Below are 18,841 nucleotides of genomic sequence, written 5' to 3'. Positions count from 1 at the left end.
GAGAGGGAGGGAGGCAGGGAGGGAGGAATGGATATCCGGATGGAGGGAGGGATGGGAAAAGAGTTTTGTAGATCCCCACCCTTCTTCTATTACCCTTCTTCATATTAAGAATCTTGTTTCCTCTGTCATTCTTGACATCCAGTTGCTGTACTCCAAAATTTTTCTATGATACTCTTTTTTATTTTAACTAATGGTTTTTATCAACTGTTTTCCCTCAACTTTTAATTAAATTTCAAACTAGAGATAAGTTGTAAATGTCCACTTGGTTTCACCTAGATGCACCAATTATTAATATCTGCCACGTTTGCATACTCTCTTCCTGCTCTCTATGTATATTCGAACCTCTTTAAAAAAAGGTTGCAGACTTCAAAGCACTTCACCCCAAACACTTCAGTATATATCTTCTAAGAACAAGGGCACTCTTCCTCATAAATTCAATACCATGATTACATTCAAGAAACTTAACCTTAATTCAATAGTATTATCTAACATTTAGTCTATATTCAAATTTCCCCACTTGTCCCAATAAGACACTTTATACCTGTTCTGCCTCTGATCCAGTTAATTTTACTCTTAAAGGAATCTATTTAGTAGAGGTAGTTATACTCTTTTCAGAGAGCAACTTGGCAGAAGGTAGTAAGAGCCTTTAGGTGATTCTGCTTCCAGGAATCCATGCCAAGAATGTGATATAAAACCATGACAGATTTATATGCAAAATGTGTGTTAATCACAGCCCTGTTTATGATATCAAAAATTGGATATAACCTAAATAGCCAACAACAGAGCAACGGTTTAGAACTTTTGGTACAGTCATATAGTAAAATATCATGCAGCCATTAAAATACTTATGAAGAGTTTAAATACTTGAGGAAGTGAATATGATATTTTTATGGACTAAAGAGTGTCCCCCAAAAATATGTGTTGTAAATCCTAACCTCTGTGGTTATAATCCCATTTGGGAACTAGTTGTATTTGTTATGTTAATGAGGCAAGATTAGTATAGGGTGTGTCTTGAGTCACTCTCTTTTGAGATATAAAAGAGATTAAAAAAGCAAGCAGCGATAAGAGAGATGCCAAGCCACATGAAGATTGCCCAGGAGCAGAAGTTCAAAGAGACAAGGACCTTCCTCCAGAGCCGGCAAAGAAAGAAAGGCTTTCCCTAGAGCCTCCTAAACTGTGAGAAAATAAATTTCTGTTTGTTAAAGTCACCCACTTGTGGTATCTGTTAAAACAGCACTAGACAACTAAAACAGAATTAAAGTGAAAAAAGTAGCATAGCAAATTGTATACAGAGTGTACCAGCTAGCTTTAGGAGGAAAAAGTGAATGAATGAAAAAAACACCAAAATGTTATTAGTAGTTGTGAAAAATATGGATGACTCTCCTTTCCTTTCATACATATCTATATTTCCAATCCTCTGCACCACCCATGCCCACAATGGGCACATATATCTTACATTCAGATAAACACATAATGTTTAAAATCATAAGGTCTTCATGCTATCTTCCTATAATCTATTAATCAAGTGCTTATTAACTAGTCCTGTAAATGCTAACGATGTAATTCAGTGGCTCCCAGATTGTTTCATGGGAATCATTTGGTGGTCCTGAAAAATTACTGATGCCTGCCTCTCATCTCCAGGCATTCTGATTTTTTAACTGATATGGAGTTCAGCCCAGGCTTCAGGATTTTTAAATGTGGGAGCAGCAAAGTTTGGGAGCCAGTGACGCAGTCTGCACTGCCACTAGCAATGACAAGCCTATCTTGCAAATTTCCACCATCCGTCAGTTTGTAGTACTGTGGTAGGTTGAATGTTGCTGTGATGCTGGAAGCTATGCCACAGGTATTTCAAGTACCAGCAGGGTCACCCAATGGTGGTCAGGTTTCAGCAGAGCTTCCAGACTAAGACTGGTCTATTTCTGAAAATTAGCCAATGAAAACCCTATGGATTATTGTCTAACCAGACTCAGACATTCCAATGATCATGAAGATGGTGCAGTAGCGGGCAACATTTTGTTCTGATATACATACATAAGGTCACCATGAATTGGAGCCAGTTTCCAAATTTACATTTAGCTCCTCTCAGCTCTGATTAAAACGGTTGGAAAACTATGACTTTCGTCTAGAAGCCTGGGAATATAGATTCCATGTTGTTTTAAAAAACCAATATATTCCATACAGCTACTTTAAAGGTGACGCCAAACTTCAACATCATTCTCAGGCTACAGTGCCTGTTACCAAAGAGTCACCTTTGTATCAAATAGTTCACCACTTACCTTTTATTGTTATACGGCATGTTTTCCCAAATTTCCGGAGGCACATAATACGGTGTTCCCACATATGTACAAGCAAATGCCATGGGACTAAAACCACAAAAAGGCAAAAAATGGTTACAGAGTATTCCTGAATAATGAATGTTTTGATTACTATTGCCACTATAAACTAGAAATACATACTTGGAGAGAAGACAGGCAGATCCAAAATCTCCCAATTTTACTTTTCCATTTTGGGTGAGGAAGACATTCTGCATTTAAAAAATAAAAAGAACTCAGTTATATCTTCCACCATTCAAACATAAGGCAGAGGTCTCTGAAGAAGCTGTCTTTCAAAGCGTGCCGATGATGGGGATCAAAGGTAGACACGCCGACAGCAGAGTGCCTGAGTAGAACACAAAAGGAAAGATACTCTCTTGACAGCTACACCTCCTCCCCTGGGGAATTCTGGATGACTGCTTAGAAATCTAACAAGTGTGTTTCAGGCTGTACCAGCTGACCCTGATCGACTGACTGGGAACCTGTGTTAGGGTAACGCCACATGGCAAGCCCAGGTTGCGACCACTTTCCACCTGAGAACATACGGGCTTGGTAAGCAGTCACTAAAAGACCTTGGAACATATTAACATGTGCCACTACAGGCACTTCCAAGACTTTTTGTTAGTGTGTAGAATTAACTTAAAAAAAAAAAAAAAATTGTCCTGTGTCTTTGGTTCCTGAGAGATAACCCTTGGAATTTCCTGAGTAATTGAGGTAACCTTAATCTCAACAACACCTGAGAACTTGTGCTAATGAGTGGGGGGCTGGCCAGGCCAGAAAGACCACCTCTTAGCCCAATATTAACTAACCTCAGAAGACATGATTTAACCTATGCAATGAGGCCTCAATCACAGTCGTGATTGAGGCCAATAAAGGCTTTGAAAACGAAGGCTCCAGGAGCTTCCTGGTTGGTGAAGGGACAATGATGCATCTTCTTTGGGATATGGAAACTCTACATTGGAAATCCTCCCAGAGTTCATCCATGTGTCTCTTCCTTATGATGATTCTGATTTGTATCCTTTTGCTATAATATGTCTGTTATTGTTAGGACTTTCTGTGAATTCTGTGAGCTGTCATAGTGAATTACTGAACCCAAAGGAGTAGCAGGAGCCAGCAGGTCTTGAAGGTGAGTGAGCCCAGGGGGGGGGGGTCCTCGAGCTTGTGGCTGGCACCCTGAAAGGAAAACCCCAAATTTGCAGCCAGCAGGTCAGAAGTAAGGGTGTCAGGTAGACTCCCAAATTTCTGACTGGTGACTGTCTATTTTGCAGCATGAAGGACAGTGTCCTTTCAACCTGTGAGGTCTGACCTATTTTAGGGTGGCTAGGGGCAGAGAGAGAGAGAATGCCACATGGGCAGTTGGCATCAGAGATGACAGAGAAAATGAGGATTTGATTAATTGTCACATTTGGGGGACTGGATTTATGTTGATTCTTATCTGTGAAGTCAGGTAGTATTTTATTTAGCTAGTGTAAATGTTGTTGACAAATATTTCTAACCTCGATAAAAATGCCCAAAAATGAAACAGAATAATCCATAAAAAAGACTGAATGAAATAACTTTTTTTATTTTGTTTTGTTCTTTCTTTAAGTTCCTAAAATATATTCCACTTACCTTGGACTTGATATCTCTATGTAACACACGTTTCTTATGAATGTGATTTACTCCAAGGCACATTTGTGTAAACCAATTAAGTATCTACAAGAAAAAAGTAGGCAAAATCTATAGTAATGCAAGCACTGGTTCCTGTTAACCCAAAATTCCAAAGAATCATCTCCAGGCCTTAGGTAGACCAGAATATTACATAATTTAAGTGCAGAACTCCTAAATACTGCATAGTTTAACTAGGATTCAGTGTTGCCTGGAGAAATTCAGAAAAGCTATAAATCTCACCTTCTATCATCTTATGTATTATCCAAATAGCAATTTATTTTAATAAAACTTCTAACATATTTTTGTTGTATTCAACCAAATAAAAGTATTTCTTAAATGTATATATAAACTAATTGTGAACCAGCTGGAAACCCTGGTGGCGTAGTGGCTAAGAGCTATGGCTGCTAACCAAAAGGTTGTCAGTTCAAATCAACCAGATGCTCCTTGGAAACTCTATGGGGCAGTTCTACTCTGTCCTATAGGATCGCTATGAGTCAGAATCAGCTTGATGGCAATGGGTTTAATTTGGTTTTGTGGTTTGTTGTGAACCAATTAGATAGAAGACATGAGATAATATTGGTGGAAGGAAGGACAATACATAAAACAGCAGAAGTCACTACAAACATGCCCAAGGCAAGAGAGGACACTGACAGGAACGCAAAAATAAAGGACAACTATGGTAACCACTGCAGCTTAGACAATCCTGCAGCACTATATGAACGAACAATAATTTACAAATGGACAGATAGATAGATACTACAAGAGGTGTGGAAGGGTGTAAGGGAACACATCCACCAGCAGATACAGATTTGGTGGTAGATATTTCTATATACATGACAGTAGGTGTGGCTCACACAGAGCACACAAGGGGTATAGCCAAGGAAGCATCTTAGACATAGCCAAACACCTCGGGGGTTGGAGTTCCTAGGCTAGAAGACAAAGGACCACAGACTCAGAGGACATCTAGGTCAGCTGGCACAACATAGCGCATAAAGACAACGTTCTGCACCCTACTTTGGTGAATAGTGTCCAGGGTCTTAAAAGCCTGTGAGCAGCCATCTAAGATACGATGATTGGTGTCTTCCCATCCGGAGCAAAGGAAAGTAAAGAAAACAAAAGGCTTAAGGGAGCAATTAGTTAAAAGGGCCAACGGACCACATGAGCCACAGTCTATATGACCCTAAGACTAGAAGTACTAGATGGTGCCCAGCTACCGCTGCCAATTGCTCTGACTAGGATCAGAACAAAGGGTCCTGGACAGAACGGGAGAAAACTGTAGAACAAAAAATCAAATCCACAGAAAACACCAGACTTACTGGTCTGACAGAGACTGGAGGAACCCCTAAGACACACTTCTGACCTAACACTGAAGCTATTCCCGGAGACCACCTCCCAGCCAAACAACAGACAAGCACATAAGATCAACAATTACACCTGGGAAGAACCTGCTCCTTAGAATAATCAAACATATGAGATCAAAAGGACATTACCTGCCTCAAAGCAAAGATGAGAACAAGAGGGGGAAAAGAAAAAACCCCATTGCCATAGACTCAGTTCCGAATCACAGCGACCCTAAAGGATAGAGTAGAGCTGCCCCATAGAGTTTCCAGGGAGCGCCTCATGGATTCAAACTGCTGACCTTAACCACTTAACCACTACGCCACCAGGGTTTCCAAGAATGGAGGAGGGGGTAGAAAATCAGAACAAAAGAAAATGGGGAACCCAGGGTGGAAATGGGGAGAATGCTGACACATCGTAGGGAATGAAACCAAGGTCATGAAACACTTTATGTACAAACTATCAAATGGAAAACTAATTTGCTCTGTAAACTTTCACCTGATACACAATAAGAAAGAAAAAAAATTATTAAATGAAAATGCCACAACAAACTTTTTATAGTATAATCATTATGCTGGATTTTCCTTTTTCAGAATATTCATATATTAATATCAAAGGATTTAATTACATTGTCAACAATCCTTTGAGGCCAGCATTTTCTGTTTATAATTCCCCACTCAGTAATACCCAGAATTTCCAGGTGCCTTGAGGGGTTATAAGGAACTCTGGTGGTGCAGTGATTAAATCACTCTACTGCTAACCAAAGGTTGGCAGTTTTAACCCACCAGCTGCTCCACAAGCCAAAGATATGGTAGTTTGCTTCCATAAAGGTTTACAGACTCAGAAACCCTATGGGGCAGTTTTTTACTCTATCCTATAGGGTTGCTATGAGTTGGAATCAACTTGATGACAGTGGGTTTCAGTTTTGGGTGGGCGCCTACAATGAAATGTACCAAACTGATTTTTTTCTTTTTTGCTATAGAAATTCATCCATTTGAAGCTGAGGCTGACCTTCTTCTCATGAAACTCATATTGGTAACAACATAACTTCTAAATGAAGAATATTTATATCAATTCACTTCCATAACCTAAATCAAACTACTAAGGCCCATTAAAGATGATTATTTCAGTATTTTCCTTAGTCAATTCATAAAAACAAATTAGTATGCAATTTTCCATGAAAAAGACTATAAGTCCTAGATTTATGAGAATATGACAAGCTTTAAAAGGAAGAAGATTGAGAAGTCTCTCCCAAGAAACAAAAATGGCAGGCTCCATTCTTCTGATGATCTAGCACTGCAAAATGAAATCCACCTGCCTTCTAAGATTTCAGTACAATGAAAAATAAAAATTTTAAATATGTGCATATTAGTATAAAATACAATGAGTTAACACAGTTTTGAAATTCTTCTAAACACGGGAAATTTTATTCCTTGGTGTTTCATAACTCATGTCTATTTTACTCCCTAAAGACATTCCAGGCAGCCACCTCTTAATGACACTCAGCAGTAACACTAACACAGAAATCGGTTATTTCTAAATAATGTGTCAGGAAATTCACAGATACCAATGCTTTTATTTTAATTTATATAAATGATGAGAGAAAAGTTGCTTCTAAACCTTGAGGGAAGTAAGTCGGTCTCTTACCGTATCTTCAGGAAATGACTTCCCTTTTTGATGTTTAATCTTTTGCATTAGGTCCCCTCCATCGCAATATTCCATCACAATATACAGATGTCCATCAGCTAAAACAAATGTAAGGTGCCTGAGAAAAGCCGCAGTGGTCATAAATCCAATCCAGAAACACAGGTTTGGGGGGATTCATATTTACCTTCGAATGATTCTTTAAAGGCAACAATATTGGGGTGTTTCATTTTGGCTAACAGAATGGCCTCCTTCCTAGAATTCTGTGTATCAGAGAAAGACTAGAAAGAGATTTTAAACAGGTATAACTTTAAAGCTGCATTTTAAAATAGATTTATAATAATATATTATAGTTTCTATACCTCAATGCTGGATGTAGGTTTGGAGTACTGCCCTTTGGCTCAACTTAAGTTTATCAAACCCAGGGAGAAAACGTGATCTTTCAACTACGGTTATATTTTGTAGGCCTGAACTGACCCCTTGTATCCTTACAAGTACAGAACTGTACTCGCAAGTTTTAACATCTTTTTTTTTTTTTTTAAGCACAAAGTGGCTCAGACAGCCAGCGTGCTATCAAAAATAGCATATCCTTTAAAAAAAACAAACCAAGGATTTAATATTTTGACTGTATCAATCCACTGGCCCAGATAAAAAGGGAATATATTAGTGTATTATTACATCAGGGATGGACAAAGACAATTCATTCAACAGTTTAAAAGCAAGTTTCCAGAAGTGTTTATTCCCTAATTTACTCTATGGGGATGAAATCCCGAGTGACTTATCTTACTATCAATAAAGAATCAGACCAGCACCAACTGGGAACGTGTTAAAAATGCAAATCCACAAGCCTATGATTTACCAAATCAGCGATTCTGGAGTGGGTCCAGCAATCATATTTTAACCAGCTCTCCAGGTGCTTCTGATGCCCACTCCAGCTTGAGAACCACTATGGGAGGTCAAGAATACAGTGGGGAAAAATACTTAGCATACTGAGAATGTACTGACTTTAATCAATGGCTGTGATCATGCAATGTAGATAGCAAGGGCTTTCTTCCAAGGTGCCTGTGGGTGGATTCGAACTACCAACTTCTTGGTTAGCAGCTGAGCACTTAACCATTTGCGCCAGCCAGGGACTCCTAACAACTATGATACAGTGTTAAGTCAGCACCTTACTCATCTTACAGGGAAACAAAGCCTATAAACTGATGCCACAGTGTAGATTCCCTGATAACAAAGGTTAGCATTTTAGGTCTTTGTTCTTCATTGCATTTTCCATGTTCCTTTTTTCACTAATATTGCACCTGAGTTGCTTTTTGTGAAGGTTCCAAATACCCTTGGGTATAACAATTGGTAAGTTATTACAAATTATTCTCATTGCCATAAAATAAGCAGTAATTACCACCTAAACAATGCCTATTTTTCTTCTTTTTCACTATTAACAATATTTTAATAGCCACATAAAATATATCATGACCTTGTAAAGCTAGTGAATAAGCCAATTACATCTTTTGTATATAGGAGAAATTTCCATGTTAAATCCAGAGGACTCATTCTCCTATAAAGGTTGCATGGACCCCCTCAACACGAGCTACTTTAGCAGTGACCTTGGGAAGCCTCGTTTCCTTCATGACAAACATCCGACTACTGCTCTCCTGCTGAACCAAAAGAGCTCTGCCGAAGGAGCCCTCGCCGATCACTCGCAGGACCGTGTAGTCATTCATGCTGGGGCACCATCCATGCTGGGGCAACATCCGTGCTGGGGCACCATCCATGCTGGGGCACCCACACAACCAGGCTCCACTCACGGATCACCTCGGCACTTCCAAGCTACCAAATACAGACACATTGGAAAATTAAATTTATGTTTAAAAGGCCAAATTAATTCACTGTCACTCTTGTAATCATTACAGGACAACAGCAACTTATTCCTTTATTCATTCAACAGATAGGCCAAAAAAACAAACTCACTGTGACAAGTCGGTTCTGAGTGACCCTGTAGAATGGAATGGAACTGCTCCATACAGTTTCCAAGGCTATAAATCTTTACGGAAGCAGACCGCCACATCTTTCTCCCTCGGAGTGGCTGGTGGGTTTGAACCGCTGACCTTTTGGTTAGCAGCCGAGCACTTTAACCACTGTACCACCAGGGCTCCTTTAACAGATAGTGAGTGCCAACTCTGTGCCAGCTGTTATAATCCTGAACAAATATCTCATGCTCCCTGTCACCACGGGCATCCCAATTCAGATGGGGCCACAGGCCTCAATAAATGGAGGACGGCGAGTTTTACAAGAAAAGCACTATGATGGCATCACCAGGAATACTCGGGGGAATCAGGAAAATGATGTTTATGCTGAAGCCTGGAGGATGAATGCGAGGCTGGCTAGGCAAACAGGAGGAAAGGACGGATCAGGGTAGACGGAATCGTATCTTTGACAGCAGAAGAGACTGTGTTCATGGAATATTACTCAGCCATAAAGAGAGATGAAGTCCTGATATGTGCTACAACATGCACGAACCTTGCAGACATTATGTTGAGTGGAGTAAATCAATCACAAAGAAGGAAATATCGTGCGAGCCCACTTACATGAAATATCTAGACTAGGCAAGTGTATAGAGACCAAAGTTTATTAGTGGTTACCAGGGCAGGGAGTCCCTGGATGCTGCAAATAGTTAACACACTCAGCTGCTATCTGAAAGGTTGGCGGGCGGTTCAAGTCCACCCAAAGACGCATTAGAAGAAAGGCTTGGTGATTTGCTTCTCAAAAAAGCTACTGAAAGTGCTTGGGAACACAATTTCACTCTGACATATACGGGATCACTACTGGTACGAGTGTTGGATGGGGGGGGAAGGGGGGGTCTCTTCAGGAAGTACTAAGTATCAGTTACTGGTGATGGTTGCACAACATAACTAACGTAACTGATGTCACATGTGAAAAATGTTGACTTGGTAAATGTTGCATTATATATATTTTTACCTCAACAATCAATCAATCAATGAGATTGTGTCTAGTTCAAGAAACTGAAAGAAGACGAATATGGGCCAGTAAGGTTCCTGGATCTACTCTTCAGGGTAATTAATGGGATGTCTCTAAAGGCCTCTAACCAAGAGAGCAATATAATCATATTTGCATATATTAGAAAAAGCACTCACTCTCACAGTAGTGACTGGATCCGGTGCAGGAGGGCATGGGAGGGTCAGAGCCAAGGCACGAGCCAGTCAGGAGGTGCCAACAATAGAAAAGGCAGGAAAATGAAGTTGGAACGGACAGGGTGGTAGCCATGCGGATGAAGAAAATTGGGAAGTACACAGAAAGAATAGACAGGATTTCTGGAGACAGATTTATGAGGGACAAGTAGGAAGGAGGAAGCAAGGTTGACACCCAGGTTTCTTGTGCAAACTGGGTGGATGGTGACAGCATTCCTTGAGAGAGCTTCAAAAGGTACAATAGTTGCATGTGTGTGATTTTTTTTTTTTTTTGGTGCGTGGAAGTGTCGGGGCTGAGGCAAAGCATGGGGAGAAGGGAGACATGTTCCTTTTTACCCAGTTGGACGTGCCTGGGACTAAGAAGTGATGTTAACAGGCAATGGAGTCTTTGAACTTGTCTCCCCATCTGTAATTTCCAGGATGAGGGGGCTAGTTCGATCGATACTAAGAGAGAACATGCAAAAGTTCCTACACTATGCCTGGCACAGGGGAGGCCCTGAATAAATCACAGCTAGTGTTATTTATTTTTTTTTAGTGTTATTATTAAAAGCTTAGAAAGATGGTCCAGTTAGTTTTTATCACAGGGGAAAACATTGGGATGAATTTACTTGAGTTTTCAGAAAGCTTACCTGTAGTGTTTTGTTTAAAGAAAGAAAAAATATGTACATACCACAAAGAATTGTGAGGCATAGAAAGTATGGCAAGTAAAGCACAAATCGCAAAATAAAACCTATCGTATGATGAACGCAAAGTCTTCCCTGGCTTTACAACTTCCTATCTGTATTCCTGTTTATTACAGAATTAACAGGAAACCCTAGAAATAACTTCTCCTTATCACCAAATCCAATTCATTGTCCTCAGAGTTCAGCTTTTCAGTATATTCAGGTACCTGAAAGGAAAAAAGTCCTTTCCTTTTATTCCAAATGACCCCTGCTATTACACGATTTATAGACACAGAGGCCAAATTTTCCCATATTTCTATTCTTCTTTTTCTTTGGGTCTTTGTTCTTTGTAATGGACGATAACTACTGATAAGTAAGAACCACCATAGACCTTTCTTAGCTGATAACACATTTGGTCCTCTCTGCCCCGTGTCCCTGTTACTCAGTACTGCACTCACAAGATCATAAAGAGACCTGCATATACCCTTACTGTGGCCTTAGTGTCTAAGTCCTTCGCGTGCCTTGACTTCCCCATTCCTGGCCAATCCCCACCAGTGGGTTCACCGGCGAGGTACCGGCTGAGCGGCGCCCACACCACGCGGGCGACCAACCAGCCGTTCTCACTCCTGGGCCGGCCAGGCGGCGGGGCCGAGGGGGCTGGCGCCCAAGCCGGCTGCGCTGCCTCTCGCCGGGCCCCAGGGCTGCGCCGGGCGGCGGCCGCACGCCGCCACCGCTCGGACCGCGGGGCGGAAGTGCCAGCGCCCAGAACGCGTCTCCGACTCCCTCTCACCCCGCGTAGGGGCCGCCCAGCGCCCCGGGCTCCGCGCGACCACCGCGGGGTGCCTCGGCCTCGCGCCCTGGGCGGGGACCGCTCACCTGCTTCCGGTGCACCCGCGTCGGCTTCTCAGCTCCGGAGACTTGCGCGCTTCCGCGAGGCGGGCCCTGGCGAGTCGTCCCTTCGGTTGACGGCGGGGAACCCGCTCGGGTCTGGCGGGCGGCGCTGTTGCAGTAGCCAGGCTGTCAGAGGGCGTTCCTGTGGAACGACGCCAGTAATGCTGAGGGAAAGTGACCCCCAGCAACAGGAGTTTGGTCTCCAGTTTAAGCTAACAGCTTATATAGATGACATTTCATGGGCACAGCACTCCTACTAGCTGTGGGACCTTGGGCAAGTGCGGTAGGCAGAATAATGCTCCCCTCCCCTAATAGACTGAAGTCCCTGGGTGTGTAAACGTTTGCACTGGACTGCTGTCCCCACCGTAGGCTCTTCGAAGCCATCCCCTGGCACCAAGGCCTGGCAATCTGATTCAGCAAAGATTACAGCCAAAAAAACCCTATGGAGCACTTCTACACTATAATTCATGGGGTCGCCATGAGTGGGAATCAACTCCACAGCAACTGTTTTTTGTTTTGTTTTTTAGGGCTCATTGAGAAATCCTTGGGTGGCTCAAACTGTTAAAAAAAAAAAATTTTTTTTTTTTTATTCACCGATGTGTTGCCTGTTCAAATCCACCCAAAGGCACCTGAAAGAAAGGCATGGCAATCTACTTCCAAAAGATCACAGCCATTGAAAACCCTATGGAGCACAGTTCTACTCTTGCACACATTGGGTTGCCATGAGTTGGAATCAACTGGGCAGCAACTGGTTTGGTTTTTTATTTATTTATTTTTGTTGTTGTTTCCCTTAGTAGAATGGAGAAAGAGGCAAAAAAGTAAGTCAGGTAAAAGAAAACCAAAAACAAAAACTCAAACCCACTTCCATCAAGTGGATACCGACTCATAGACCCTATAGGACAGAATAGAACTGTCCCACAGGGTTTCCAAGGCTGTAATCTTTACGGAAGCCGACTGCCACATCTTTCTCCCAGAGAGGCTGGTGGGTTCCAACTAACGACCTTTTGGTTAGCAACAGAGCACTTTAACCACTGTGCCACCAGGGCTCCTTCACGTAAAAAAGGAGGTAAAAAAATTGTAGAGAACGTTAAATCTCTTGTTTATGATCTTTCATTTGGGAGTAGGATATAGAAATTCATATTTAGACATTGGTTATTAATTACTAGAAGTTTAAATATTAAAAAAATATGTGACTTAGAAATAAATCCTAAGCATACAAGAGAAAGGCTCAAATGTTCATGTTAGCCAAAAAACTTAATCTTTAAACTTTAAATCTTAAATCAAAACTATTCTCTGTAGTTTTCTTCGAACCAAAAAATAGCTTATTGTAATTAGTATAGTATGTTTCCTTTGAGTATTGTGCTCTTTTAAAGAATTATCTGTGTGAGATCAAATTGTAAATGGCAACTTGAAAGGTTAGGTGGGAAGCTTAGGGGACAGTGAGTTTAAGATAACGATAGTACAATAATGTGGAAAAGGATAACAAGAATGGTAGCACAACTTGAAGAATGTAACCAGTGTCACTGAATCATACATGTAGAAACTGTTGAAATGGTGTATCTTCAACTGTGAATACTTTCACCAAATTTTTTTAAAACAGAAGCTGGACACAAAAGATTATGTGATCATTAAGGTTCTGTGTCAACATGGCTGGGCCATGATTCTCAGTGGTTTGCCAGTTATGTAGTTTGGTAGTCTTGATCGCTTCCATGATGAGATTTGATGTATGATCACCTCCATGATGGGATCTGTTGTGAGTAGCCAATTAGTTGAAAGGCAGCTTCCTTGGAGGTGTGGCCTGCATCTGATGTAAGTGGACTTTCTGGCAAGGCTCCTGGGCTTTTGCTCACACTGGATCCTGTAACTGACTCCTGCTGTATGACCTCCAGTTCTTCGGACTTGAGCCAGGAATTTACCTGCCATCTTGCCTGCCAGTGTTGGGATTTGTCGGTCTTTACAGCCTGTGAGCCAGAGCCCTGCTGTCTGACTTGCCAGTTTCGGATTCACCAGCCCCTGTGGCTGTGTGAATCAGGAGAAGCCTCCAGCCTGATCCACGTTCTAGCCTCTACAACTGTGTGACCCATTTCTTGAATATAAATCTATATATGTTTATACACTTTACGGGTTTTGCTTCTCTGGAGAACCCAGCCTAAGACAGATTACATACTTTGCGATTGCACTTACATGAGATTTGAGAAAAGGTAAGACTATAGTGACAAACCAGATCAGTGGCTACCCAGGGTCACGGGTCAGGGAAAGGGGTTGACTGCAAAAGGACATAAGGGAACTTTTTGGAGTAATGGAAATGTTCTGTATCTTGACTCTAGTGATTACTTGGCAATTCTCATCAAAGTGGGTGAATTTTACTGTATGTAAATTAAAGAAGAAAAAAAGCACACATTTACCTTTAAAAAAGTAAGGGTAGCTACTAAAAGAATATAGAATATGTAACTACAACCACTGTGGGGTGGGGAATAGGTTGGAGCTTTCAGCTCCAAGGAGTTAGTCACACAGAATTAGATGCAGGAGGAGCCTTGAGCTGTTCCAGCCCAGAGCTGTTTGAGTCTTCCCAGACCAGGGGCCAACATGTGAGTGAGTGAGCCTTCAGATGATTCTGGCCTCCAGCCTTCTCGCTGCCCCAGTCGATGCCAAACAGAGACCCTCGGGACTGACTTACATTCTTCCTTTTTGTCCCTGTTTCAGAAGCAGCATGAAAACTTCCCCTATCCCATCCCTCATATCTTACCTACACATGGCTTCTAGTAAAAGATAAATTTTTTGGTGATGGCATTTTTTTTCCCTAATGGAATGGATGCTGAATCAGTGTTGGTAGTTTTTTATTATTTGAAAATATGAGTGCCAATTGCAGGTAGGCCATATGAGTCTCATGTTCCATGAACTACATCACAAATGCTGTACATATTAGTCCCATGGCCCAGGAAGTGCATCACAAACTGTTTTCAGGGAGGCGAGCACTTTATAAAAGGTGTCAAGCATGCTTTATCAGTCCCATGTTCCATGAAGCACATGACACACGTGGTACATATCAGTACCATGGCTCAGGAAGTGCATCACAAACTATTTTCACCCCCCAAATAAGTAATTTACTTGAGTATTTCTGAATGCCAGTAACCATATTGCTTAGTTATTTAGTGCTGCCACAACTGAAACACCACAAATGGATGGCTTCAACAAACCAGAGATTTATTCTTTCACAGTCTAGTAGGCTAGAAGCGCAAATTCAGGACGTCAGCTCCAGCGGAAGGCTTTCTCGCTGTTGGCTCTGGAGGAAGGTCCTTGTCATCAATCTTCCCCTGGTCGAGGAACTTCTCAGCACAGGGAGCCTGGGTCCAAGGGATAAGCTCTACTCCTGGCACTGCTTTCTTGGTGGTATGAGGTCCTTCTGATTGCTTCTCTTTTATATTTCAAAAGAGATTGACTCAAGATACAACATAATCTTGTAGATTGAGTCCTGCTTCATTAACATAATTGCTTCTAATCCTGCCTCATTAACATTGTGGTGGTGTTGTTAAGTGCCATTGAGTCGATTCCAACTCATAGCCACCCTAAGCACAACAGAACAAAACACTGTCCAGTTCTGCGCCATCATCACGATCATTGTTATGTTTAAGCCCACTGTTGCAGCCACTGTGTCAATCCATCTCGTTGAGGGTCCTCCTCTTTTTCCTTGACCCTCTACTTTACCAAGCATGATGTCCTTCTCCAAGGACTGATCCCTCCTGACAACATGTCCAAAGTATGTGAGACATAGTCTTGCCATCCTTGCTTCTAAGGAGCATTCTTACTGTACTTCTTTCAAGACAGATTTGTTCGTTCTTTTGGCAGTCCATGGTATATTCGATATTCTTCTCCAATGCCACAATTCAAAGGTGTCAATTCTTCGGTCTTCTTATTCACCATCCAGCTTTCACATGCATAGGAGGCGATTGACAACACCATGGCGTGGGTCAGGAGCACCTTAGTCTTCAAGGTGACATCTTTGCTTTTTATCACTTTAACAAGGTCTTTTGCAGCAGATTTCCCCAGTGCAACATACCGTTTGATTTATTGACAGCTGCTTCCATTGGTGTTGATTGTGGATCTAAATAAAATGAAATCCTTGACCACTTCAATCTTTTCCCTGTTTATCATGATGTTGCTTATTGGTCCAGTTGTAAGGATTTTTGTTTTCTTTATGTTGAGATGCAATCCATACTGAAGGCTGTCTTTGATCTTCATCAGTAAGTGCTTCAAGTTCTCTTCATTTTCAGCAAGGTTGTGTCATCTGTATAACACAGGCTGTTAATGAGTATCCCACCAATCCTGATCCCCCATTCTTCATATAGTCCAGCTTCTCGTATTATTTCCTCAGCATACAGACTGAATAGGTATGGCGAAAGGATACAACCCTGATGCATACCTTTCCTGACTTGAAACCGTGCAGTATGCCCTTGTTCTGTTCGAATGATTGCCTCTTGATCTATGTATGGGTTCCTTACGAGCACAATTAGGTGTTCTGGAAGTCCCATTCTTCACAATGTTATCCATAATTTGTTATAATCCACACAAATGCCTTTGCATAGTCAATAAAACACAGGTAAAGATTGTAGAGGTAGGAAAATCACATCAGATGACAAAATGTGGACAATCACACAATACTGGTCTGGTAATCACGGCCTAGTCGAGTTGACACACCTTTCAGTGGGCAGGGGGTGGGGGGGTGAACACAATTCAGTCCATAACATGTGCCTTCCAAATAACACAAAGGAAATAGTACAAATGCTTGCACGCCTTATCTCACTGTACAGAAGCCAAGAGAAAAGTTTCACATGATCACTCCTGTGGGAAGCATCCCCTCATACGAATGACTTTCAACACTCAAATGTGGTGCAGACCAAATTCCTTGTTTTTTAGGCAGTTGCACCAATATCCACCCTGATGCCCAAGTGTACTAAAGTGGCTCAAATGTATGTCAGTAAACCTCCGGTGGGGAAAACGTGGCTGGAACATATATGTGCCATCACCTGTTAAAGGGTTAAGACCCAACTCACTTGATATGTGTGATGGTTAAGGTTGTGTGTCAACTTCGCTGGGCCATGATGCTCAGTGGCTTGGCAGTCGTATGTTATGATCATCTCGGTGATAGGATCTGCTGTGAGTAGCCAGCCAGTTGAAAGGGAGTTTCCTTGGGCATGTGGCCTGCATCAATATAAGTGAACATTCTGGCAAGGATCGTGGGCTTTTTGCTCCAGCTGAATCCTGCAGCTGGTTCCTGTTCATCTGACCTGCTGTTCTTGGGACTTTAGCTAGCAGCTTACCTGTAGTCTTGCCTGCTGACCGTGGGATTCATCCATCTTTGCAGCCTGTGAGTAAGCCCTGCTCTCTGACCTGCCGATCTTGTGTTTGCCAGCCCCTGCAGCTACATGAATCAGGAGAAGCCTCTATCATGACCAACGGACCTGAGATGTTCTAGCCTCTGTAACCGTATGAGCCGTTTCCTTGATATAAATCTATATATTTGCATGGTTTACTGGTTTTGCTTCTCTAGAGAACCCAGCCTAAGACAATATGTAAGGGGACTAAATGAAATTAGACAATCATTTTTTCTCTATCAACAAGGGCTAGAATTTGAAATTATCTCAGGAACTCATGAAGATTAATTTTGAGATTCAAAGGTCATTGGATATCATGTCAGTTTAATACTCTGAAAATACTTGTTATATATCCATGCTGTTTTACCATGACAGAAACCTGGCTCTCCACTCAGTTCCTAACTGCTCCTTCTACATCTCAACTTCATCTGCTGCAAAACTGAGAGTGATGTGAGCAATTGCATCCCATGCTATTATGACTTAAAAGACCATTACTTTTGAGGCTCACAGTATCTGTTATGGGTTGAATTGTGGACCCCTTCCCCCCACAAAAAAAAAGCTGAAGTCCTAATCCCCAGAATTTGTGAATGTGACCTTATTTGGAAACAAAAGTTTTCAATATGTAATTAGTCAACACGAGGTCATACTGGAATAAGGTGGGCTCTAATCTGACTGGTGTTGTTGTAAGAAGAGATGCAGACAGAGACACAGGGAAGACAGCCATGTGAAGACCGAAGCCAGGATTGGAGCGATGCTGCCACAAGCCAAGAACACTTGGGGCTACCAGAACCTAGAAGACAAATGATCTTTCTTCCCCAGAGCCTTCAGAGAGAGATTGGCCCTGCCAACACCCTGAATTCTAGCTTCCAGAACTGTGAGACAACATATTTCTGTTGTTTTAAGCCAGTTTGTGACAATTTGTTACAACAGCTCTAGAAAACTAATTTAGCATCCAACTAGATAAGTGGTTCTCAAGCAGGGGCAATTTTGCCTGCCCTCCGCCCCAGGATATTTTCAATGTCTGGAGACATTTTTGGTTGTTAAAACTGAGGGTGAAGGGTGCTGCTGGCATCTAGTGGGTGGAAGCCAGGGATAATGCTAAACATCATACATTGCACAGGTCAACTCCCCCACCCACAAATAACAAAGAACTATACAGCACCAAATGTCAACGGTGCTGAAGATGAGAAAGCCTGAACTAGATTACCATCTCCCATCTCCTTGTAACATTACCTAATGGCTTTTCAGTCACTCCCTCACCTCTCACTTCACTGAACTTCACCTCCTTCTTTAGCAGCTGATTCCTAAGTCACAACATGGACTTTGAGATTGCCAAGAGCTGATCTACCTCTGCATTTTCAAACTCTATGGCCTCCTTCTCTCCACAACTGATCTTCTGCTGGCTTTCTTTCTCCCTTGCTCCTTCTGTACTTGTTCTCTGTTCATACCTCTAGTTCCTCAGTGCTCCCTTCTCCCCAATCATGATTGTGGGGTAAAGGACCTAGCTTTACCTCAGTGTTAAGGATTGAATTGTGTTCCCAAAAAATGTGTGTTGTAAAACTTAGCCTCTATGCTGTGGTTATAATCCCATTTGGGAATGGGTTGTTGTTCTGTTAATGAGACAGGATTACTGTAGGGGATATTCTGAGTCAATCTCTTTTGAGATATAGAAGAGATTAGAGAAGCAGAGACAGGGGAAGAGACATGCCGGACCACACAAAGATTGCCCAGAAGCAGAAGATCAGGAGAGATAAGGACATTCCTTC

General features: G+C 41.9%; 1 protein-coding gene across 7 annotated transcripts in view; it reads right to left on the bottom strand.

Moving 5' to 3' along the window:
- Positions 1 to 11,788, bottom strand: part of NEK3 (NIMA related kinase 3) — a 38,302-nt gene extending 26,514 nt beyond the window's left edge. For 3 of the 7 annotated variants that reach the window (XM_049853332.1, XM_049853331.1, XM_049853327.1), the window contains exons 1-7: positions 11,689 to 11,788; positions 8,549 to 8,771; positions 7,132 to 7,225; positions 6,948 to 7,045; positions 3,924 to 4,007; positions 2,457 to 2,524; positions 2,277 to 2,363 (exon numbers count right to left, since the gene is read on the bottom strand). In XM_049853332.1, coding sequence (XP_049709289.1) covers positions 2,277 to 2,363; positions 2,457 to 2,524; positions 3,924 to 4,007; positions 6,948 to 7,045; positions 7,132 to 7,225; positions 8,549 to 8,716 — 599 coding nt within the window. In that variant the 5' untranslated portion in view covers positions 8,717 to 8,771; positions 11,689 to 11,788. Of the gene's footprint in view, positions 1 to 2,276; positions 2,364 to 2,456; positions 2,525 to 3,923; positions 4,008 to 6,947; positions 7,046 to 7,131; positions 7,891 to 8,447; positions 8,772 to 8,912; positions 8,990 to 11,302; positions 11,389 to 11,688 lie in introns of those variants that run through there. The other 4 variants (XM_049853329.1, XM_049853328.1, XM_049853330.1 and 1 more) reach the window with 4 other exon arrangements.
- Between the last annotated feature and the right edge of the window lie 7,053 nt (positions 11,789 to 18,841).

The sequence above is a fragment of the Elephas maximus genome, chromosome 14, assembly GCF_024166365.1.
Source record: "Elephas maximus indicus isolate mEleMax1 chromosome 14, mEleMax1 primary haplotype, whole genome shotgun sequence".
Lineage (NCBI taxonomy): Eukaryota > Metazoa > Chordata > Mammalia > Proboscidea > Elephantidae > Elephas > Elephas maximus.
Note: the sequence above shows the minus strand (reverse complement) of the source record. Positions and strands in the feature narration are given on the sequence as shown.